Source organism: Pagrus pagrus (assembly GCF_965226575.1).
Source record: "Pagrus pagrus genome assembly, chromosome: 8".
Classification (NCBI taxonomy): Eukaryota; Metazoa; Chordata; class Actinopteri; order Spariformes; family Sparidae; genus Pagrus; species Pagrus pagrus.
In genome coordinates, this window is record NC_140192.1 from 24,645,046 (window position 1) to 24,669,362 (window position 24,317).

Below are 24,317 nucleotides of genomic sequence, written 5' to 3' on the forward strand. Positions count from 1 at the left end.
CGTGGAGCTGTTCATTCGAGCATTCACCACTTCCCTGTCGGCGCCTGATGTAAAGAAAGTGTGGAAGTGATACAGTTTGGAGCTAACTTTATCTTGGTCAAACATTGCTTCCAAGAAAACCACAATGAGTTATTTGTAAAGTGGGAAATATCCTTCCTGGCTTCTGCTGCTTTGTGACTCAACATGAATAAGGTGGAAGTGGTACAAGGCAACAGGGAACGGTGCTTTCCTCCAGGTTATGAGTGCAAAAGTTTGGTGTGTGTTCTTGTTGAGTCACAGATCCTTTTCCAAACCAAACTGGACTCAGGCCACATTTCATCTTAGCCTCAAAGCCTCTCTCTGGCCCACCTTGCTGCTCTGTATCACCTCGATGTTGGAGCACAAGCTCGATCAATGCTCCCATTTTGAAGCATAAACAATTCAAACCAGCAACCTTTTATTAACCTGGCTGACACTGACTGGAGCATGTTGCTCTACCACCTTCCGTGGTCTGAGGATCAACAACATCCTTTGTGATAGCTGAGGAACTGACTGCTTTCCTTGGCATCATGTCACACACAGGGAGATATTTTTAGGCCGTCCTGTATGAATTAGGCAGTGTTCAGTGTTCTCTCTGTGGGGCAGTTCAGATCTACCTGATTCAAGGCTTGCTATTAGCCCTTCTAATAAAGGCCAGATTGTGGGAAAACTGGTAGTTAATGTGACCCGGCTGTGGCTTGCTGACAGACGTTCCCACCAGCGGTGTAGGACAGAGGCTGCTCCATTTTCCTATCCACAGGAAAAATGCTATCAGCTCCCTCAGTGCTGCAGACTCTTTACTTGCATTATTTTCCCTTGAGAGATTTAATAGCCTTCTATCTTACTCTTGACATCAGCTGCGAGATTCAATGACTCCATTTTCAGTATGAGTCCATTCACCGCTTCTGTGGCAGAATGACAAGAGCAAACTCAACTCTTCAGACGTGGATACAAAAAACCAGTCATATGTCGAGATAAAATGAGAATAGAGTTTTATCCTGCAGACTATCTCCAAGGTCTCAGGTTTTTAGAGACCGACATACTCTTGGTTAAGTTTTTCAGCATGCACTTGAACTCCCCCACAGGGACATTAATTTATATTTTCAGTTTGGTCTTTAAATGTAATCTGATTTTATGAGGATTGTTACAGGAAAAAGTGACAAAACATGATCCACTGTGTAATCCTGAAGAACTTTATCATCACCACGGATGTCTTTGCTCGTACATGTCGGCACTTGTTTGGGCTGTTTCTAAACAGGCTGTTTGGGGTCTGGGTTTTATCTCACACTTGTATTCTCTGATGTTCTCATGGCTTACATTATAAACACTGTGGGTGAAATCTTCCACAACATGAGGAGAAAGTAGGAGACACCCACTTGGATTTCCTTTTAATGCATCCTATATAGCAACAGATGTATGACCTGATTTTTCATATTACTTTGCCATTTTCCTGTTTTCCCATTTTCCTTGCTTATTGTAATTTTTGACCATATATAAAGCAAGGAATCATTGTCTGTCTGTATGTCCTCCGCATAGCTCAAGAACTGTTCATCCTATCTACTTCACACTTGGCAGGTTTGTTGCTGAGGATCCGAGGAACTGTGGCATTGAACTTGGTGCAATTTGGACACGGCACATGTTCAATATTAATACATTTTGAATGAACAGCGAACACTGCTCTCTGCAGCAGCGGGTCATGGCTTCACAATCTGGCTTCATGGCTCTGCAGACTGAAGATAGGCTTCACACTACAGGACTTTTAAAATCCTTACCGATCTTAAATTTGCACACACTACAAGATTTTAAAATAATGGCACATCACACACTACAGATAAGGTTATTGTACCGGAGGAAGCCTCATTGGATCTCATGGGGAAGCAGACGTAAACAAAATGGAGATTAGCAACACATTGCAGTGAGAAACAAGTCTGGATGAGTGGGGAGACACTGCAACATGGGTTTTCTATTCTTCAGCGTGACCTGGCGGTGAGATTTTAAGCTTCTGTCAACAAAAGTATGCTAGCTAAGGTTAGCATCAAGCATCTAGCACTGTCAGAGAGAGATGTCTCCCTCATTGGTTGTTGTGGTCTGTCTTGGAAAGTACAGATGTAATCATCCAGGTTTAAATTGAAAATATCAAACATGTTTGATATTATCGGGTTGGCATCGTTGAGTCTGTCAGTGGTTCAGTGGTTTACGACTGGATCTGTGAATCCCTCACAATACCAGATAATCTGTGCCGAACAGGGTGTTTCGAACGGGCACTTCCCTTCTTTGCATCACACGTTCGCTTTTTCATTTTAACAAGAGGGTGTTCACAATCAATAGTCTCAAAAATAAGTGGTAAAAGGTTAATTGATACACTCCATAGACTAGAATGCATCCAGCAGCCACAATGCACTGTGGGTAGTAATACAATCTGTACCTTGTGTTTATTATGCTATTACTTATGATATTCTGTGCAACTTTGCAAGTTCCCCTGGATTTACCTGAGGCACTGTGGGGCATAAAACTGATGTAGAAGTTAGCAAAGAAAGCTGAGTTTAGTGTACTAATAAATATTTAAAACCAGTTGCATAGTTAAAATTACTTTTGACAAATTTAATGGCGCCATATGCAGCGCCACGCTTCACCTCAAACGCCAGATCCTTTCCACCTAAATCACATTACAAAGCCTCTAATTGGCATCCAGCCTTGTACCCTAAAACTTCAGACACAACAGGAACACAGAGTAACATGCCTGTCTCCGTGGTCCTCTGTTAATGGAGCAAGCTTGTCTGCATGAGACCGTTAAATTCAAGCTGCTGCGTGATAATATCTTCTGAGCCTGCTTGGTGCTGGGCCAGCAGGTGAGGACTACACAGCCAGAGCATCCTGCCCCATTATCCAGAGAGGACGTCAACACACAACTTCCCACAACATTTTTTTATAATTTGACTCATTTCTCACACACAGGTATGGATTTGCTTAGATTTTGTAAAGTGGCAGCAACATTTTCCAGACTTTTTTCTATTTATAAAGAAACCAGACGGCTCTTTTGCTTTAAGCTATCATTATGTAGTAAATACTGACTGCACAGTCTAATGGCTGTAGAAAGATAACACCATCTGCATATAGATTAGTTCCCTATTAACCTCGCTTTTACTGTGTTATTGGGTCTGCCACCACCTTCAACCAAAACTAAGGTTGAATTATGGCATTGAGGCATTGTTTCCCCCGGTCACTATCCCCAGGTAACAGTGGAAGAACTTGAAGAACTGTAGAAACTACACTGCTAAAGAAAATAACCCCGCTGATGAAGTAGGCAAAGAAGTCAAAAAGGGAGCGTGAACAACCGAGAAACCGAGGTGAACAGGCAATCACACGATGGAGAGCACGGTAGTTTTGTGTCAAAGTCTGTTCCCCCTTTGATTTGTGTTTTCCTTTACCATCAGGACTAGAGATGGTTCAAAACCGGCGAACCTATTAATACAACCAGGTGGTTTACTCTGCCTATTCATAGCACTGAGATCAGGTCAAACTGGGATTCAAAATGTTTGTTTGTTTTTTTGCTTTGGACATTAGCCAGCTAGCAGAAGCCATGCTGCTAATGCTGTTTTTGTGACAGCAGTGGCAACAGTAATACCACAGAGAAACACTAGGAAGGGTGAAACTTGAGAATTGTCTATTTCTATTTAAAGTCTATATGAGTTTGTGTGATTTTGAAATGCTGTTTAGAAAAACAACATAAAATCCCTGCTGCTTGTGTGTTTGATTAACTAAATTGTGCTACATTTATGCTTTATTCATTTAGATTCACAGTCCTGTAAAATCATCGCATTGTTAACTAGAAAGGCACAAAGTAGAGCCCATACCTTTGCCAACAGTTTCCATCAATTCAATCAAGCCTAATCCAATATAGAACTCGATAGCCCGGGATCGCTTTAAATTTCAAACCACACATAACTGCTTAACCATAATTTCAGCTCACCAGATATTGGATCCACATCAAATTGTACTCACTAATAGATACCAGCCACCTGAATGTGCCTGATTTTTACATTATTGTTGGTTTTTGTGTAATCAAACACAGGTACAAACATAACCTCCTTGGCGAGGGTAACAAAGGTGATCAGCCGGAATCAAACTCACCACTCCATTAGTGCTGGATACACCATGTACTGAACCGAGAGTGAAACAAAAAGTCACTGAGCCTCATAAACATCACTCAGCGGACTGCTACAGTGAAGCCGAGTCAAAGCGTCCCTCACAGCAGGACAATGTGCTCGAGGATAATCAGCTCAATAAAAGTACATCTGCCTTTCACAATGCTGTATACTGGGACTGCACAGGGACACAATGTCCTGTCGTTTGGTTTTATATATTTCGCTCCTCTTAAGAAATAATTTCATGCTGAGGGATGAACTTTAATCCATCCCTCTGTACACCAGGATTTTCTCCAAAGGATGGAGATGAGGAATGGAGTGAATTTCAGAGTTTCGGAGGAAATTATTTTCATTTCCTGGACAGTGTTTTCTTTTATGTTTCTGAACAATTATTTCATTGAAGAGCATTTAACTTGAACAATGATGCTGTCAGTATCCATTTTCAAGACAAGGGAAATTTAAGTTTCATTACAAGTGAACTCAGGCATAGACTAAAGATCTCTACAGAAGAATGGAACAGATAGACAATGCAATAATGACAAAATGAAAGCTGCAGATGAAGACACCGACTGGTCACAGTCTTTCTCTCAGTATGTGTTTCAGCCTGACAAAAATGTCATGCTCTGATCACGTGATAATAACTGGACCATATTAAAAAAAGGATATATATTTGTAAGCAAACTGCTACTTTCTATGTCAATAATGTCAATAACCTTTAAAGGTGTCATTTGTAGAATAAGGCTTGAATTTGAAAAAACACTGGAGACAGCATATCACCAGAGCAACTGCCTTGGCTGTAGTTAGCTACCGATTGCTAATTAGCTCATGGCTCAGTTAGCCATGGAGCCAGTGGCCCTAAATCTTGCCTGGACCGGGAACTTGAATCACAGGGGGAGTCACCACAAGAGATGACTGAACCGACTGAAGTCCGTTTATAGATGGGATAGAGGTGATAATATGGGCTCTGACCAAGATTATGGCTGTGGGGACAACAAGACACGGCAGACAAACCAAGACCGTGTTCTCTGTGTGCAAATTTTATTCTGTTTATGTTGAGATTAGGGTGAGATTAGAAGTGTGTTATACGATGAGTTAATGAGGCAGTTAAACTCATCTGAGTTTGATAAAAGAGAAAAACTTGAGTTCAGAGGTTATATTTTTCTGTTTAGAAAAGAAAATAGAAGTAAGAGTTTTATTTTTCTTGACGTTTTGTGAACTTATTTTGTTAATTTAATACACTAACAGGACTGTCGTTACAAAGTGGTATTAGGAAACAGGACGGGCTGTGGCCAGCTGGTCAGCGCGCTAACTCCAGGAGACATCTCTGCAATAGACAGACGTCTCTTACATAACATCAACACTGCTGTTGATAATGTTGGTTAATTCTTTGAATGCTTTAAACTAAGATTCTGGCTACGTCTCACAAATTGCTCCTTTAAACACAGCAAGAGTTTGATATTCATTCAACTTTTACATCAAGTGTTACTGGAGTGTGTTCGGGCTACACATCAGTATTCTTGGTTGAGTAGTTGATAGCATTTCTATATTTTTCCAAATCTGATTTGGACCATCTTGGGTTACATTATCATCATTAATCTGATGTTACTTCAGTAATCTTGAATTTTGGGATGCGTTAATAAGGTCTCATTGCAGTGTTACCACAGTCTGTTCAGGGTAATTACTTTTTATAGACCTCCCTTGCTTAGAGACTGGTGTTGAAAAGTGAAGATTCGGCCCCTGCTGTGGGGGATTTACTTCTTGTATGTGTGCGTGTGCTGTTTTGCCAAAAAAACGCTGCACAGCTGATTTTAATATCTTGGAATAAGAAAAACGCTGCAATTTGTCAACTAATTTTTACAATCTATCCCATTTAAAGTTATTGAATTAGCTCTGGCCAGACTCACTGTCTTGACACAGAGGAGAATCACTTTCCTGAATTATTTTTGGAGGAAGGTTTCATTGAGTGGAGAGTAATAACCATCAGCATGCAATGCTGCAGATGATGGGAGGAAGACTGAAATCGGTGTACAGAGACATTCTGGACATGGGAAGCCAAGAAGACCTCCTGGAAGTTACTGACACACAAATGAGTACGAATGAAAGTAAATGTTTGTGAGTGCACGGGGCTGCCAAGGTGCAAATTGGTGTCTGAAAAATTGTACAGCAATTTATTTTAGTAAACAAAAAGATATATTTTTTTACAAGGGTATGTGACCCGTCAGGCAGCTTTTTGTTGGATCTTTCTAGTCCCAAACCTTTTATTTTCTCTTGTCTACTTTGTTCATTGTCAGCTCTGCATATAATGGGTAATATAAATACTTGAGCACAAAGGCCCTCTCAGAGTCTTTAAAACAAGCTCAGTTATTTGATTATATAGCAGCAGACGAGATTATATAATTACACAACAGAAATGAGAGAGAACTTTTCGCTCTGCTACTGTATATTTGCACTCCACAGCAGTAATCCAGATGACACCACATAAGACTTTCCCGGAGCTGCAACAATATTTCATGGTCTCCTGATTTTTGCGATGAAAAAATATTCAAGCTCACAAAAACTAATTTTATCCATGAACATACTGAACAAGTACATCTGACAAGCATCTATTTATATGTTTTGCATTAAGCCCACCGCGGAAACTAACAATATTGGCTTCCCAATTTTGTAAATTACATGGCAGAAAGTACAAGGTCTTAAATCTAAATTTGGCTGTTTTTGGCTGAGGTGAACATGTTTTGGCAGAACAAATTGTAATAGTTTGTTTTATGAATACAGTTTTTCAGGACATGGTGCCTTGGGAGCAGAGACGAGCACAGAAAGCTCGTGCTGTGTGGGCAGCAGCAGGCTGACCTCAGTATGGGACAAAAGGTCTGAATGTTCTCTTCCATGAACCAGTCAAACCAGTGTAGGAAGCTTCTCTCCAGCTTTGTATTGACTGTGTTAATCAACCAATATTTCAGTTTAAGTCATCTCTCACAATTAAAACATCAAATTATCTCTATAGTGATGTTAGTTTCCAAGACAACCAAACCAGAACATTGCTTTTTAGCCGTGGATGCTAATGATGTCTGCCGACTGATTCATAACTTTGGTCCAGACATAAATATCTGAACAACTACTGGATAGTTAGCCATGAAATTTTGTATTAACATGCACGTCTCCCTCTGGCTGAACTGCAACATGTTGATACCTCAACTTTTCCGCTTTGGTTTAATGTTCACATCCCTGCAAAACCTTTGACATTCCCATGAGCCTCAGCTGTAATTTGTAATTGCTTCTCATGATCAAATGTTAGCAAGCTAACCAAGTGGAAACCCTCTGTGACGTCACCCATTGGTTTGTGGACTTCCATTTTTAAAGCCTCAAATATGGCATAATCTTCTTGACGCCATCTTGATTTTTGGAACCAGAAGTAAATGGTAAAAACACAAGTCAGCATTCACCCATAGTCATACACTGGTGGCCGAGGCTACCGTGCAAAGGTGACACCTGCTCATTTCTGGATTATAAAATGCATTGCGATGCAGATGTGGGAGATTCAGCATCAATGCAGAGACAGAGCATGATTAAGAATTTGCAACTTATGTTGATTGGTGATTTTCCGGGCAAGGCTGGACAATAAAGTTCAGAAAGATAAGTTGCAACGTCGCTGTCATGCTTTGCATTGTGGGCGGACATTAAGCTAACATTACTCACGTAAGGAGATATGTCAGAGGGACACAGAGATCAGCAGTGAGTGATCAAAAAAAATACCCAGAACTGGATGAGCACAAACGTGACGAGACACGCACTCTGTGTAACCTATGCCTCGCAACAATTATGAACCCACGTGAGCCGTTGTCAGCTGAAGTTAACGTCTGCATCCATGAAGAATACAGCGAGCCCAGCTCATCAGTCATGAAAACACTTTGCCGTCCAACTCTGAGAGGTGTGCAGCAGAGTCATGGTTGTGATGTTTGCCACATTCAGTAAATGTCCTGTCTTAGAGCTTTTTTATGTGAAAACGATATTTTTGTATTTTTGTGTCATGCACTGCAGATGGATTCATGTTTTGTTTGTGCAATGTTTACACACTGAGATGGGTCACACAGATTCTGGTTCTGAAAACGTGCAGCTTTTATATTGTAGACTGTTGAAGTGTGATTGTTGAAAGGACTTTCTAAATAAGCATGCTAGTTCTTCATCCGTAAAAGGTGTACAACAGCCCTTCCCAAAACATGAAGAAATAAGAAACAGCAGAAGAAATGAGTGAATAAAAGCTCATTACTTTGAAGAAAGTCTTTAAAAGCATCAGGATAATGTGATGCTACAACAAAGACACACTTGGACAGTCTCAGCGTCTTAACTAAATGCTTTCCTCTCTTCATTTTAGAACAGCGTAACCAGGAGCTCGCCAAGGACAGCAGACTAAAATCTTTCTGACATGGAGGTCTCACAGCTTGTCATGCCACTAAACCCCTGTCGATGCTTCATTGTTTCCTTCAGTCATAAAATCCAGGCAAACAAAGCAGGGTTTCTGGGATGTTAACACAGTCTTTAGCTTTCTTAAAGTCTAGTGGGCACGATGAATGAACTCAGTGACTCAAACTTTGATCTCGAGTTATGGCACAATATGATCCCGTCCTCCGTTTCGACCGATATGAAAATATTCCTGAGCTGATCAGAAGCAGAACGAATCTGTTCATATTTCTTCTAAGAGTGCAGCGTCTCATTTCAGTGGTCTCCCCAGGCCTGTAAGTTGCACCTGACCACTCCTCCCATCTCCCTGACCCTGTCTGTCTCCGGCCGGTCCCCTGGTCCGAGCAGCCCACCCTCTGCCTGCCCCGACTCTGCATGCGAACAAGTCCGGATCTCGCTTGGGAGGAAGTGGAATGTTTTTACTGGGAAGTTTGGGATTAGACAACCATTGCAGGATTTTCATTCCATCTCTCAGTAGCTGCACTCCAAAAGGAAGCCCCCTATTTTTTTTCTTACATAAGTCAGCCATCGCCAGTGTGGATTAATGAGCTTTATCCCATGCAGAAAAAAGCAAACTGGACTTTGTGTCCAAAAAATGCAGTACAGAGTGTCCACGACTGAACAGCAGCAGCAGAGTCAGGGAATAAAGTCTCTCCGCTCTCTGCTGCCCATTGATCAACTGTCATGTAGTGAATTACAGCAGTTATCTTTTCACCGCTTGTTCTTTAAACTGTATAAAATACATTTCTGCTTGTCACTTAACCTGTGGATGAGCTAAGTCTATTTTGGTGTTGAACATGGACGTGAGAACATCCCAGTGCAGATACGATCTCCAGTTCCTGAGGTTCACTGGTATTATCTTCGAACACCTACTGTGTAATCTACCCCTGAGCTCAGTCACGGCCCTCTTATCATGCATGCCTCTGTATTTAGCATGGAATACATGTGACAGGGAGAGATGGACTTTTCTTTTCCATGCAGGAGACCCCCGGGGAACTTCCTGTATTTTTGTAACCCGGATGAGAAGCTGTTGATAACATGAGTGTGTGGGCGCCAGCTGGGAAGGTGACATTAGCGACAACTCAGAGGAAGAGGAAGTCAATCAGCAGAGCGAGCGAGAGGAGGACAATAGCTATGTGGCATGAGAGGAAAGCCAAGTGGGGAAAGTGGGAGTAAACACACACACACACACACACACACACAAGGTATCTCTGTCTGCAGGTCAGAGGGAGTGAGGTGTCCACACATGCATGCATGTGTGCTCATTTGGGCATGGCGTGTGTCTGCACATTTAAGTGCATTTGCATGTGTGTGTCTGTGTGCACGCACGTGCGGGAAAGTGTGTGTGTGTGTGTGTGTGTGTGTGTGGGATCGCGCAGTTGCCTGTTTTGCACCTGGCCATCCAGTAGTGAGTCAGCAGTGGTGAGAGGTTGAGCTGTATTCCCTGTCACACAGCTCAAAGTTGTGTTAACCTTTAAGACAAAAGGCTGTGACGTGTGTGGGCTTCTGCTAATCCTGTGAGGAAAACCTTCTGAATGTCATGTATTCTTCTCGCTGCCATCAAAATCTGATTTAAAATGTGTGGTTGAGGTCTCTGAGGAAACCATTCAGCAAGTCTGACTGAACTGTACGGGCATTTCGGTCACTGTTAGTCCTCCTGAAAAGTGTTGCTCCAACAACACTCAGCCTTTTCTTATTTTTTACGAGACTACCGTTCAATTCGAGCGACCCACAGCACACAGGAAATCATTCAGTAGAAGCTTGTTCTTCCAAAATGATCTGTTGTTATAATCTGCTGTCTGTCAGTCAGTGTTTGTCTTTAATTCAAGTTGACTGAAATTTGCATTAAAGAGGTTCCGTGGAGTTTCTGTCGTGCTGGAAGTTTACGTTAGCGGACTCCATTTCCAAACTAACGTTAGCTACTGCTGCTCTCTGTTAGCGGAGCGGAGAGAGGCACCGAGACGAGGAACTCGAGAACGTGAATAAAGACACATCCTTCGGACTGTCGCCGAAAATCTAACCCGAGTCCTTTACAAAGTGATCTACAGTCCAGCAGTGTTAAAAAAACTTAAACAAGTTGTCCACAAGTGCTTTATAAAAAAAAGTTAAGAGTTAGAAAATCTAAAAACTAAGTTATACTTGTTCGTACTTTAAACATCTCTCCCGACTTCTTTTTTTAACTTATCTCTTCATTACTTTGCACAAGTCACAGTGAAGAGTTTAAGCAAGATAAGACTCATCACAGAGGTTTTTTTTTTATAATGTTTTAAAATATCTCTTGCCCTTGAATTCACTGTCTGGCCAACAGCCACTACAAAGCAAGAAGACAATGAAATCATGAAGCAGATCACCAAGCCTATATTTTGTGGTGGCCACATTTCTTTATTTCATTAACCTTGTCAAAGCGTATTTCACAGTATAAATGAAAGAGAAAAATACAAGAGTTTTTTAAATGTGCTATTGCATAAGCATTCCTTTGAAAGAGGCCAAATCTTTCCCTCAAACATGAGTGAACTGTGGCGTACAAATGGTTATTGGTCTGAAGCTGAAGGTCACTACAGTGCCAGTGTCCTGCAGGACAGTTTTTCAACCCTGTAAAGTTTTTGACACAGAAAATGAGCGACATTCTCAGAACAGAGAAAAAATTATTAAATCAATTCATTTCAATAGTACAAACTTACCTCGGTCTGAAAAGACCCAGCAGTTACTACTCTTTGCTCTTGGGTATGCGCTTTGTGCTAATGGGTTAGCTGCTTACCGACAGTGTACTGTACATTATTGTCATTAGCTAACTGTATCCAACCACCTCATGTATGATTCACATGAAAGATATTATCTTACGGTATTTTCTTTAACCTTTATTTATTCAGGGAGGGTTCACTGAGAGCAGTGCGCTCTTTGTCAGTATCATCCTGATCAGATTAACACAGTTACACATTCACAGCTCAGTGCAACTACAGAATGATCTGTTGGCCACTGAGCAGCTCCACTGAAGCAGTTGGGGTCAAGGGTCTTGCTCAAGGGCACCTCAGTGGAGGATCTGAGGGTGGAGCGCTGCCTTTCACATTCCCCACCCACTTTGGCTGCAGTTTTTTCCGCCATTCTTGTGCCACTAGCTCCCTTAGCTATGGCAGTATATCCGCGCCCGGTGCACCAAACCTAAAGGGCTTTTCACACCCCTGTGTGGTAACCACCCTGACATTCGCCTCCCTGCAGGAGGATTCCCACAGAGAGCAAAGTGTTTTTAAAAAGCAGTTGCTGTTGCAGTCCAACGCTATGACAGGCAGGTGCTTCGGTGAACGTCACAGCGTTGGTTCAACCAACCAAATATCCACACTACAAATTCTAGCTTTCAGAGCTCTTTATATGAACATGTATATGTACAATAAAGTTAGGGGAAAATTATGACTCTGTGGTTTGGTGGAAATATTGTTCTATGCTACGTTTTTCTTCTGGTTGTCCTTGTATGAGGCTAACACCATGTTGTACAGCTCCAGGTACTCAGACACCAACATTATCAGCTCCACCGTGTTTGCTTTTGACCAATGCCTGCTCCCTTCTTTTCTGGCCAACGCCAGACAGCTACTACCAGAAGTTTAGCGTGGTGAAGTCTGAGCGGCAGAGCAAAATATGTGCGTGTTCGGCAACCGCATCTTAGTCGAACCACCACAGTTGAAACCGCGTCCCCTCTGCCGCCCTAGCCTGATTGAAATGACTGGAGGCAAAGAGTTACCGCACAGTGGTGTGAAAAGCCCTTAATGGAGGACAAGCGGATGGCTGTCCAATCATTTCATTTGATGCTAATGAAATGATTGAGATTGATTGAATGAGTTACCAGCCCTAACCTTAAAGCAACACAATTTAATTTCCTTGGAGAAAGATCATTGACTGTTGCAACTTGTCCTCAGGTCTTCAAATGCTTTGACTTGGCAGCCGACCCGAAGTATTAGTGTTTGACGATCTGAGGATGAGACTCAACAATCAGTTATCTTTCTCCAGGAAGTTGTTTTGTTGCTCTAAGTACAGAGCCACTTGCACGGCTGTAGGCTCTGAGGACGTCACTGGTGACTCATCAAAACCGGCAAAACAGAGTAATTTGAGCAAACATGTGTCGACAATCTCCTACATTTATTCAGCCAAACACTGGAACTCACAGGGCTGCGGGGAGGAAAAAAACCATCAATCAGACACAGAGCCGGATATCTATGTCGTACAGCACAGCATGATGCATCACATATCTGTATCACAGAGGCCAAATGTCACAAGTTTTCCCTGGAATAACAAAGACTGCAGTGTGACGTGTGCTTTCCTGTCAAGGCAGTGACGTCATCTGGGCTGCATCATCAACACTGGCATCAACAGTAATTCTACACCTGAAAAAGCAGCCGTTAAAGCTGGCTGTGTGTGTGTGACAGCTTCTTTTCAGTTTTTTTTCATGTGGGCATGCCGGTTCAGTTGAGTCAGTGGGGAGGAAGTGATAAAGTTGCTGTAAGATGACAACATCAAAAGCCTTTAACCTGCTCTGACAGACCGCAAAAGTGAGGTACAAAGAGGAGCCGGGGGTTGAGAGAAATGATTTGAGAGACGGGGTAGGTGAAAGACGAGCTTGATGTCTTGTTTAACGGCAGGAAAGTGAAGTCTGAAAAGCCACAACACAGGGAATGTTGGCTACGTTTGCTTGTGTTTAAAGAGGCTTCTATGGAAACCTTCCAGATGGAGGTCCTATAGGAAGGATGAATCACCAGTCTGGAGACGATCGTGTCGATAGGAGAGGTATTAGGAACATTATAGGTAAAGAGACCTCGACCCCTGAGGTGGACTGACGCATATTTCCGTACATTATTTTACACAGACCATTAATTGATATATATTTTTTATCTATTCTTTTTTTCATTTATTTTATTGGTTTTAGCTCGGTTATTATTTATATTGGTCAACTACTGTTGGCCTTAAAGGAACAGTTCACCTAAAATTAAAATTCATTCATTATCCCCCCCCCCATCCCGATGACTAGGGTGACTTTTCGTAGTCCACAAAACATTTCTGGAGCTTCACAACAAAAAGTGCTGCAGCATTCTCTTAAACAACTGAAGGAGATGGGGACTAGTTTTAAAATGTAAAATTCAAACAGAAAAACAAAACATATAATAGCTTCATCTAAGTGTCCAGAAGCTCTGAGATCCTCTGAATTCTTTACTGTAGCTGCTAAACTTTAAAAGAGTTTTTGGGTGGACTTATCCTTTATTTATTATTTTATTTATCTTATTTTGTTCTTATATTGTAATGGATTGAATTCATGTGTCTTATGATTTTTTACTGCTCCATTGCTAGTCCTAATTTCTTTATTTTCTTTTATAGTTTTCAAATGCAAATTATGCAATGTCTACAATTAGGGGTTAAATTGACATGAGACATAAGTGTGGGATCATGGGAGTTGTAGTTTTCATTGATAAACAAACACCATTGACAACGCTTCCAGTGATTTAATGAAACATAACTTTACTTTGAGTAATCTTACAGATTTCTCTGGACTCCATTTTGGGGTAATGTGAGTACACAGCTCAACAAAGTACATAACAAAGGTCTTTTCATTTTTTGACATTTTAATGCTTAAATGTTACACATTATATCTTTACCTCACACATATTGCTATGTGCTTATTTCAATGGTGTCTACTTATGTTTTATGATTTGACTATGCATATATTTTTTGTGGCTGCAACATCCTCAGGAGTATCTGGTCTCAAATATATATACACATACACAGAAAGAAAAACAAGAGACCAAGCCAAAATCACTGTCAGACTGAAGCTTTATTATCTGCTATAGACAGATTTTAGTAATTGGCAATGATAGACTGGTGATGACAGAGTTTTGTCAGAATATATAGAGCACAAATTGAACTGAGGTTGAATCCAAACCGATCAGTAAGTGAGTTATGAAGCTGTATCTGACCTGTGGGTGTGTTCGATAAAGATAGTGAAGTCCAGATGAGCAGAAAGTTTTCAAACGCCCAGAGTCACCTACTGCACTGCACGACCCATAATTCCCAGCTACGCCCGTCGTGTGCACGCCAAAGACAATCAATCCTGCACTGCTGCCATCATGGGTGAGAAAAGGTCCTGGCTTTGCTTGGCTTGAGGTAAGCAGCAGCATCATAAATTCAATTTTGAAATAACAGAATCCAGGATATCCTGTGGTTAACCACCGAGGCAAGATGTCCGATTGTCTAACCAAAAGGAGAACCCACGCCTGTAATCCTGTCGGCTCTGATGGATCAAACGTGGATGTTTGAGTAGATTTCATGAAAACAAGAGTGACTCCAGATGCCCTTTGCCCAGAGGAAAAACACTGATTTAGCTTTCGGAGTTGATTCTTAAACCAAGATGTAACTTTATAACTAAAAAACTGACCCTTTACACACTTCTCTTATGTGTTACATGTCACAGCATTATCAGAACAACACAAACGATTCGGGTGTGTGCATACATATGTGTGTGTCATATCCTATATTGAAATCAGCCACTGTTGTGACATGAGGTGAAACTTCAGCGTCGGTGCAGGCCCAGCCCCGACTACACAATGAAGACATCCTTAGAGATGGCCTGTGTTTACTGTCGGGTTGTCAGGGAGTCCTCCACAGTTAAGCAATAAGGAAGGGGATTATTTGCGTTGGCTGTGGAAGAAGGTTCTAATCAGATCACTGTGACATGTGAGCACGCTGTTTGTCACCACCACCACCCAACTCTCTCCATCCCTGCGGATATTCTGTTCACCTTTCACCTCCTCACCTCGGTCTCACTGTCACGTTCTAAGACCAGGTTATGAAACTCGTCTGAGTGAATGTATTTCAGTGAATGAACGACAGCCTAATGAATGAATGAATGACAGCCTACTGATTTCTCAGTTATAAAAAAATATTTTTAAAAGCATTTAAAGGGTATGTTCACCCGAAGCTTAAAATTCAGTCATTATCTACTCACCAACATGCTGATGGGAAGTCGGGTGAAGTTTCGTAGCGTTTGCAGCAATCTCTGAAGCAACTGAAGTAGATGGAGACTATGTTTTTATACGTATCCATTTGTTTGTTGGTTGGTTTGTAGGCAGGATTACACAAAAACTACTGAGCGGATTTCCACAAAACTTAGATGGGGGATTGATCTCTGCCCAGAATAGACCCCATCAACTTTTGGTGCAGATCCAGGAATTTTTTTCTCAATTTCTTTAATATTTAGGCCTTATTTTTGTTGACAATTCTGTTTATTTCTCAGGGAATAATGCATGGATCCTGATGAAACAAATCTGGAATATTCAGGTACCCTGATATCCATTAGTGAGTACAATTTGTTGTGGATCCCAATAAAAATCTGGATCTAGGGAATTTATAAATGTTTTCTGAGGGTAGTCTTCAGTATCTATATGGTAACAAATAAGGATGGAAACCTGCAACTACCACCAATGTGCAGCTGAGATCATTAGGATTCAGAGGGGTACCAATGGTGATTAGGCTTGATTGACTTAAAAGGGACTGTTGGGCCTTGGCAGAGGTATGCATTCTATTGCGGGTGATTCTAGTTTTAAAATGTAAAAGAACAACCAAACATAAAAACATAGAATGGCTCTAATCCAAGTGTCTGGAAGCCCCGGGATCCCAAATTGATTTGAAGGTATTATTTACACCCTTCTCAACGCCAAAATTTTCAATGTAGCTACTAAGCTCAAAGCGTTAGTGTGCACCCCATCTAAATTTGGTGCACAAGCTCGAACATGCATCAAGGGTGTAAAAAACAACTTTTCAAATCAATACGGGATCGCAGGGCTTCTGGAGACTTGGATTGCGTTGGACAAGTCCCCATCTACCTCATTTGTTTAGGAGAATGCTTTCCATCAGCATGGGGGTGAGTAGATAAAGACTGAATTTTAATTTTTTGGGTCAACTTGTCCTTTAAACAAATGTCTCAGACACTAGAATCTTGACAGGCTATATGTGTAATTGTTTAATCCTCTCTTCCATTATCTTTCCTGCTACCCAGCAAGAGACAAGAAAGAGGGTAGGAAGAAGTAGATCCTGCAGGTTTGAGGGGAGTTGTCATGTCTAATTGCCACATAGTCTGCCTTATCTGATCTTGCCAAGCTGCTATCGTAATAAAACACCGGTGGAGACGAGCCAGGAAAGGTGAAGCTCTCACAGCGTGAGCCATTCATGACACAATCCATCCCTTCATCGCTCTGGGTTTTCCACACTCCATCCAGGAAGTATTGTAGGGCATGTGAGGGCTGGATGTGGGCTGGAGGAGGATAGCAGAGGTGCTGAGGTAACCACCCTGATAAGTGATGCATCTCTGCGCTGCATTGTGCATTGTACTTCGACATGACAACCCCATTGTAAGGACACGGTGTGGAGTAAAGACGCAACAAAGGCTGATTATTTACAGAGAGGGAAAAGGTCATGTTCCAGCCTGCTTTAGTGTGTCAGGGTGGGTTTCAGCTAGTGTGGGTTTCACGCCTCGTCAAATGACTGTCATTAATGATGAATACGTTATTACATCAGGTATATCACAAGCCTTCATGCCTTTGGGACTCAGGTTTTGCCCACTGTTTTAGCCTTTAACAGACAATCCTCCTTTCGTCTGAATTGTAATGCTGCCCTTTAGTGCCCTGCCATGGTTTAACAAGGTACTGCAGGACTTCAGTTTTTCAAATGATCCATTTTTTGACAGCTGCAAACTTCCCTCACGTATCTGTTTTTACTTTAGGGTGATAAAACTGAACAGATAGCAGCTGCTATTTGTTCATGTTACAGAAGACAAACTCTCTTGTTCTCTAGTTCAGATTAAAGCAGGAATCAGCGGTTGAATTTCATGGAAAGTCAGAGCAATGGTTTAAATTAGGATTTGGACTGAATAATGGGTATCACTCAGAGCTGAGGTTTGTTAAGGAACACAGCAAAGCTACGTGAAATGCATCCTTTGAATGACATATATGCAGCAGACACTGCTCACACATCAGCTCTGGTGCTTCATTTCTGTTCTCTCAGGCAGGAAGGCATCTTTTGTCTGGTCCCTCACAGTCTTAAGGAAGGTCATGATGCCGGAGCCACCAGTGCCCCTCTCCTCTAATGCTGTGGGTGCTCTGCTGACCATTTCCAGCTCCGAGTCCTGGCTCCTGTCACGAAGTTGTCGTGCTCTGGCTGCAGGTACGGTGATAAAGCGGCTGACAATGTTGATGTGGTAGTTGCGCAAAAGCAACAGTTTTGTGACACAGTGCTCAAAGGCCTGGTTTAGCCGCTCACTGGCCTGCTGCTGGACGAAACTCTTTAGAGAGGGTTGGGACGAGATGTCCTGGATCAGTTGCTTGTGTGCGGGAAGCATGTAGTCCCTCATGCGGGTTAGAAAGGCACCTACATTAGGGCAGATACATCACAATGATTCCTCATTCCTCGATGGCACAGTTGTAATCAATCGAGGTAAAAAAATGGACATCTTACCACTTTTTGCTTCATGTTTAACTCCCAGAAGTTCATCAAAGCAGTGCAGCAGGCTGCTCTGTGCAGCGCTGCCACCTGAATACTCCATCGGTTCTGTCTGGACCCCTTCATAAACCAGCCCATTAGGCATACAAGGGTTGTCTTTCCACCTATGCAGGTGTGCATGGACATAAACACACACACGTTTCAAAAACATCTTTTACTTTACAGTACAGCTGCAACTGACAATCATCTTCATTATAGAAGAATCTGCAGATTATTGATCGATTAATCATAGTTTATAAAATGTCAAAAAATTATGACAAATGCTCATTGGATTCCAGTTAGCAAAATTGTTGTGGACCAGATCTGGCCCACACCAGACATGTTCATCTGGCCCACATACAGCGTGGAATGATGGCACTTGGGCGGTCCACTCCTGTTTGCCAGATCTGAGCCACAAGCAGGTCATACTATGGCCACATGTCAGCCAACAGCGAACTAAATAAAACAGAACTGGGCCAAATCTGGGCCACAGTTCATTTCTATTCTGTGGCCTGGATCTGCTGGCCTGCTTGTGGCTCAGAGTGGACTGCCCAAGTGCCATCATTCCACGTGGTATGTGGGCCGGATTAACGTGTCTGGTACAATTTTGCTATCTGGGAACGAGCCCAAAGTGATGTTTCCAGATTGTTTCTTTCGATTAGCAAAATAGTTGGCATTTGATTGTCCTTCAATCGACTTATTGATTAGTTGACTAAAAATTGCAGCTCTACTTTGCAATTAGAAGACTAAAGTCAAATGAAAACAAAGGGAGTTCTGTACCCTGACAGGTAGATCCTCATGATGCCATAGAAGACCGACGGTTCCACGTACACTTAAGAAAAAACACATTAATCAAAATTCTTGTTGATGTGGTAATACAAATACTTTTTTAAGTTATGTTTGAGTGATTACCATGCAGCAGCTTGAGTGCATCTGTCATGTCCTGTATCGACTGGCTGATGTCCTCCAGGGCTCTGGCCACAGCCTCAGTGTCACCACACCTGACACCATTGATCACAGTAGGAATGTTCTGCAACACAGCTCCAGTTTTAAGGGTTTCGTCCATCTTATTGTTGTATGAAGGTGATTTTTTTTTTCTCATCTCGCAAGTACATAATATATGAATTGATTTATTTATTAATATAGTATCTTACCCTCAATGCAGGAACAGCTGCAAGCTCCACCAGCAGAGTAACCATAAAGAAACCTCGGACACTGTCTCCACCTGGAAGGCTGAGCAGCAGCTCCAGGTTCCTGCGAGTAAAACAATAACCTTAGCCTACATCCGAATATCATGGTACATTATGTCTTGAGGACCATAATTCAAGTGCACTTACTCCATGTCAAAAGGCCTGGCACAGGGGACACAAAGATGAACGTAGAAAAGAAAAAGAGCAGATTTAGACTTGAAACCAGTTTGGGAGGCAATCAAACCATATGCAGAAGATAACTGGCCTCACCCCTCTGGATTCTTCTTCCTCCAGTTAGCCAGTACTGCATCTGCATGGGTTAGGATTGGTGGAAGTCCCAAACGCTGTGACACCTCCCAGTACGGGACAGCCAGGTTATGCGGCAGCATCTAAGAGGAAGATTATCGAAGATTCAAAGTCAGATGAAATAGAAGATTAGAGCGACTGATATCAAGGAACAGTCAAAAAGACTCAGAGATACCTCGACTGTGTTGTTCTCTCCCCCCTGCCAGGTGTAGCCCATGGTCATCACGCTGAGGGCCAGGTGGGCCAGCCGCAACTCCCGGTGTTTCTGCAGATACTGGGTGCTCAGCAGTGGCATCTGGACAGACAGAGTATCAACACTGAACCATGGCTCCATAAACACAGTGAATTGTCCTTGGCCGCGTTTCCCAGATTCGATCGTTCTTAAGGACTTAAGAAGGGTTCGGCTAAGAAGGAGCGCTAAGATACGGGTGTTTCCCAGATGCGTTCTTAACTGCCTTCTTAGGAGAACCTGAAGATCCAGCCAAAGAAGCTTCTGAAGAAGCTCTTAGTGGGCGCTGTCCACCGCGGTGCTGCTGTGCTGAATCAATCGATGCCAGGCAAATCGATCACCCACCTCTTTATGTGTGTGTGTGTGTGTGTGTGTGTGTGTGTGTGTGTGTGTGTGTGTGTGCGTGTGTGTGTGTGTGTGTGTGTGTGTGCTGTCAGACCGGGCTGTCCAGGCAAAGAGATCCAACGGTTGATCACTCTGGTGTCTCCACACATCCAGAGAGCAACCCGCTGCAATTTTGGCCTCAGCCCGGAGGTGCAGCACAGAGTGATCAGCCGTTGGATCTCCGCACGGGGCAGCCGGTACTTTGCCTGGACAGCCCGGTCTGACAGCACGTCCAGTGGGGAGAAGTGCTGACGCACGTATGCATTTATGTAAAACCGTCTGGCTTCGCGCACGGCGACGCTGTTGGTTCGCAGCGAGAATGTGCTGTATTGCAGCCGTGGTTTCTCACACGCGCGGACTTTGGCAACGCATTTATATACTGTAGAGTAGCAGGGGAAGCCTCTCTGGATGAGGTCCAGCTGAGTTTAATAAATCTGTTCCCTTGATATCTGTGAAATGCCACAGGGTTGTTGTTTTTTTTATGTGTAGTACTATAAACTCATATATGCAGATGTTGTGGAAAACTTACACGTGTAATTCAATAAAAAGGTTTTTTTTTTCATCTACCATTTTCTTTTCTTTTTTCTTGCGCCAGTGGTCCGCAGCTATGAGCGCATTTCAACATTGAGCATTGCTTTATTATTTCGAAGAGTGGAAGATATACATTTCCCTGACGCGGCTTGATCACTGAGCATTTGGTCGCTAAGAAGGCTGTTAAGAGTGGGTCAGCTCGATCTTACATTTCCTTCTTAGTGAAAGATCTTCTTAAGCTAAGTGCGACTCTGGGAAACGCATCCTTCTTTCACAGCGTTCTTAAGAGCGCTCCTAAGAAGATCTTAGCACTTAAGAGCTTCTTGACGAATCTGGGAAACGCGGCCCTTGTCAGTTTATTGTCCCCACTCACCTTGTTAATATGGAGGCGCAGCTCGTGAGAGTGCACGAGCTCTGTAACTCGTAGGGCAATATCCATCCATGGCTGGTAGTACGGTGGGAGCTCTTCCTGAAAGTCAAGTAAGAGCACCGTGTGCATGGTAAGGAAATGTTGACCATCATGGCAAATGGAAATGAAACAGCACTTCTGAGCACACCTGCCAACCTTGACAGCTCAAAAATAGGGAGGATTTTGACAACCGAAGCATTTACAGAATAAGAAATAACAAAATAATAAGTAAAATGCAAGAGCAGGAGAAATTTGTTAAAATCTTCTTTCTCCTCTCCAGTTCTCTGTCCGTCTGTCATTCACTGAGGAGGATGAGAAGACACAGTACAGCAGACTACACGATGTACAGTACAGGTTATGATGACTGAAAGGGGAAAAAATATGACAATTTCTCATTTATTTGGAGAAAAACAAGATATTTCTGACCTCCGGAGGAAACCAGAAGCATTGGCAAGTATGCCTCTGAGCACTACAGATGTGAATGTGCAAAATGATGGAACAATCTTACACATTTTCATTTGTGATTTTAAGGCCTCATACCTAAATTTGCATTTTATTGTTTTACATTGCTACATGCAAAGTAACCTTGGACTTGGCAGAGGGATTAAACAAAATGTGGTTTTGTAAAAACACAGTGCTGTAGGAATAAAGTTCATCACACAAAGCAAACAGGAACAATGCCAAATTTTAACTTCCCTCAGTCAACTCAGTGTCAATCGACACCACAAGCTTAAAGTTTGAGAACTGCCAAAACTACCATTTTCATTTAATGTGAAGCTACTTTATTTTCAGTTAAACAATCTTTTAGAAACAGATCCAATATTTCATAATGACGGCTTGTGTATAAGGTAAAATCCAAAAGTTAGAGAAGGACATTTATCCGCTGAGCTTTTCCACCTACCAGAGGATCAGGGAGGATGAATCCAAGCTCCTCAGAGACATGGTAGGAGTCCAGAGAGAAAAGAGATTCTGCGTCAGCAGCCATAGAGATTGTGACAGAAACCCACTGACAGCAACAATCCTGCGACTATCTGAATGCTTCAAGAGATCCCAACCTGTGTGGACTCAGGCACAGAGTTCACTTTAGCGCCTGTTGTCAACAATGTTGACAATTGCTTACACAACATTTGTGCCTCACGTCTGCTATTGCACCATTCTGAGTTAAGTGTGGAAAATCAGTAGCTATGGCTTGCTTTGTGAATCATTAAGGAGCAGAGGTCCACAGTTATCACGTCTGCACATCAATAAGCATTCAACATGTGAAAAGGGTTTTTATTGTATCACATTTAATTTGACCAGCTCCTGTTATTCTTTTGCTTTTCCAATGAATTAAAGGATAAGTTCACCCAAAAAAGAAAATTCAGTCTTTATCCACCTATTTACCTAATGTAAAAAACAACAGAAGAAAAACATAAAATGGCTCTGTAATCCAAGGCTTGAGTTCACGAGTTCACAAATTGATTTGAAGAGACATTATTTACACCTCAGCTGTTTCGGATCATGCTGATACACTGTTTTACTGTGAAGCTGCAGAAATGTTTTGTGGACTACGAAACCATCAGCATGAGTGTGGGTAACTAATGACAGAATTTAAATGTTAGAGTGAACTGATCCTTTAATTAGTCATGTGTACATCACATATAAACTCCATTTTGTGTGTGTGAAAAACTGCACTCTTATTTACGTTATTTTTATGTGTAACATTGCTGATTTTATAAAAAAAAAAGAGAGCTTGATCTCAAATTGCTTTTGCAGTGGTTAAAAGCAGCCAGATGCTTGGTATAAAAAACATTACTGCGGATAACAAAAGTCAGAGAAAAGTGGCTGAAAGAACAAAACACTGAAAAGATATTTAATTCTAAGAAGACAGGGAAGAAAGAAATACCAAAGGTTATCTGCACCTCCAAATCCAGTCCTATATCCTCCTCTTTGGCCATGTACAGACACCAAATTCAGGGTTTCATTTACATTATTTCAGTATTTTATATTTGTTATTCCCTTACAACACGATTGCAGTGTTAGAGAGGATTCATGAAATTTAGACTGTCAGCCTCACCTGGTGGAGCAGACTGAACATTGCAGAGTGACTCAATAACACTTGGTCCTCCACCTCCAGAGCAATCTCTCGGTATGAACAGGTTATCATTTTGTGTCCGCTTAGACAAGCAATTCAGCATAGTATCTTAAGGGTTAGAGGGGCCTTTAGTCCCATTTAGGTCCTCTCATGACCCAGAGCCTGGGACAACTGACCTGGTGTTGCCACTTGTCAGCTGCTCTGGCAAAAACCATGATATGAGATTATGGTCATATGCAAGCAAGTCTACAGTCTGTCAGTTTCATGTCATATAACTGGATCTATTATTTAAAAAAAGGATCTAATGGAGTGGATTAAATTCTGTATTAAGCTTTCCAGGCTGGCTCATGGAGTTTTACCAGACAACTAGGTCTAACCAAAAGGTGCCTCTGGTTTCATTATGAGAAGTAAAAGACTGATTATTTCAGGAACTTGACCTATAGGAATTGGAAGTCAGTAAAGAGTAAGAGTAAAAGAGCGACAACATTTTTTAAGAAAGGGGGGCATCAATCAGATTTCCATCATCTTTGCTCATCATATTTCCTGTATAACTATACATCAACATTTCTATAAAAATGTCCCATTTATTTGTTGGATACTGTTCTCCAAACCCAGCCAGTGAGTCAAATGATAGCAAAAGAGTTTGGCTTGATCGATATAGTGACACATCAGAGGATCTCATGCAGTCATAATGCAGTTTAACAGAGCCAGAGGAGTTAATTTAGTACCAGGGAAGAGCAGATTATTTATATATAGCTCCACAGCTATGATGACTCATGCATTTTTTCTCTCTCTTTACAGTGCTCCTGAATGATACAGTGACACATGAATAAAAAAACAGAACATTTTATTATCTGATTCATTTTTTATTTAATTTCTGTCATTCATCTTCAGCTATGTGCATATATAGATTATGGTGTGAACACACACACACACACACACACACACACACACACACACACACACGACCAAGTTAATCTCGGTTGGATACCTGTCCCAGGTGAACATGTATAGACTTTCCTCTGGATACAACACTATCAATTAACGCTGAAGGCAGCTGATC

At 42.0% G+C, this 24,317-nt stretch overlaps 1 protein-coding gene across 1 annotated transcript; it reads right to left on the reverse strand.

Moving 5' to 3' along the window:
- Positions 1-14,414: 14,414 nt before the first annotated feature.
- On the reverse strand, positions 14,415-22,242 carry ido1 (indoleamine 2,3-dioxygenase 1). Its single transcript, XM_084360480.1, has 10 exons — positions 22,082-22,242; positions 21,145-21,240; positions 19,803-19,922; positions 19,592-19,710; positions 19,469-19,483; positions 19,286-19,385; positions 19,044-19,161; positions 18,912-18,963; positions 18,108-18,256; positions 14,415-18,020 (listed from the first exon to the last, which is right to left on the reverse strand). The coding sequence occupies exons 1-10, from the start codon at positions 22,163-22,165 to the stop codon at positions 17,626-17,628; spliced, it is 1,248 nt and encodes a 415-aa protein (XP_084216606.1). The 5' UTR covers positions 22,166-22,242; the 3' UTR covers positions 14,415-17,625.
- Positions 22,243-24,317: the final 2,075 nt, after the last annotated feature.

Excerpts from the sequence above, each read along its gene's own strand:
- ido1 (XM_084360480.1), bottom strand. The coding sequence starts at position 22,165 with ATGGCTGCTGACGCAGAATCTCTTTTCTCTCTGGACTCCTACCATGTC. Across the intron at positions 18,964-19,043 it reads TGCACTCAAGCTGCTGCATG|TGTACGTGGAACCGTCGGTC; the intron begins GTAATCACTCAA and ends TTTTTTCTTAAG. Across the intron at positions 18,021-18,107 it reads TAAACATGAAGCAAAAAGTG|GTGCCTTTCTAACCCGCATG; the intron begins GTAAGATGTCCA and ends GCCCTAATGTAG.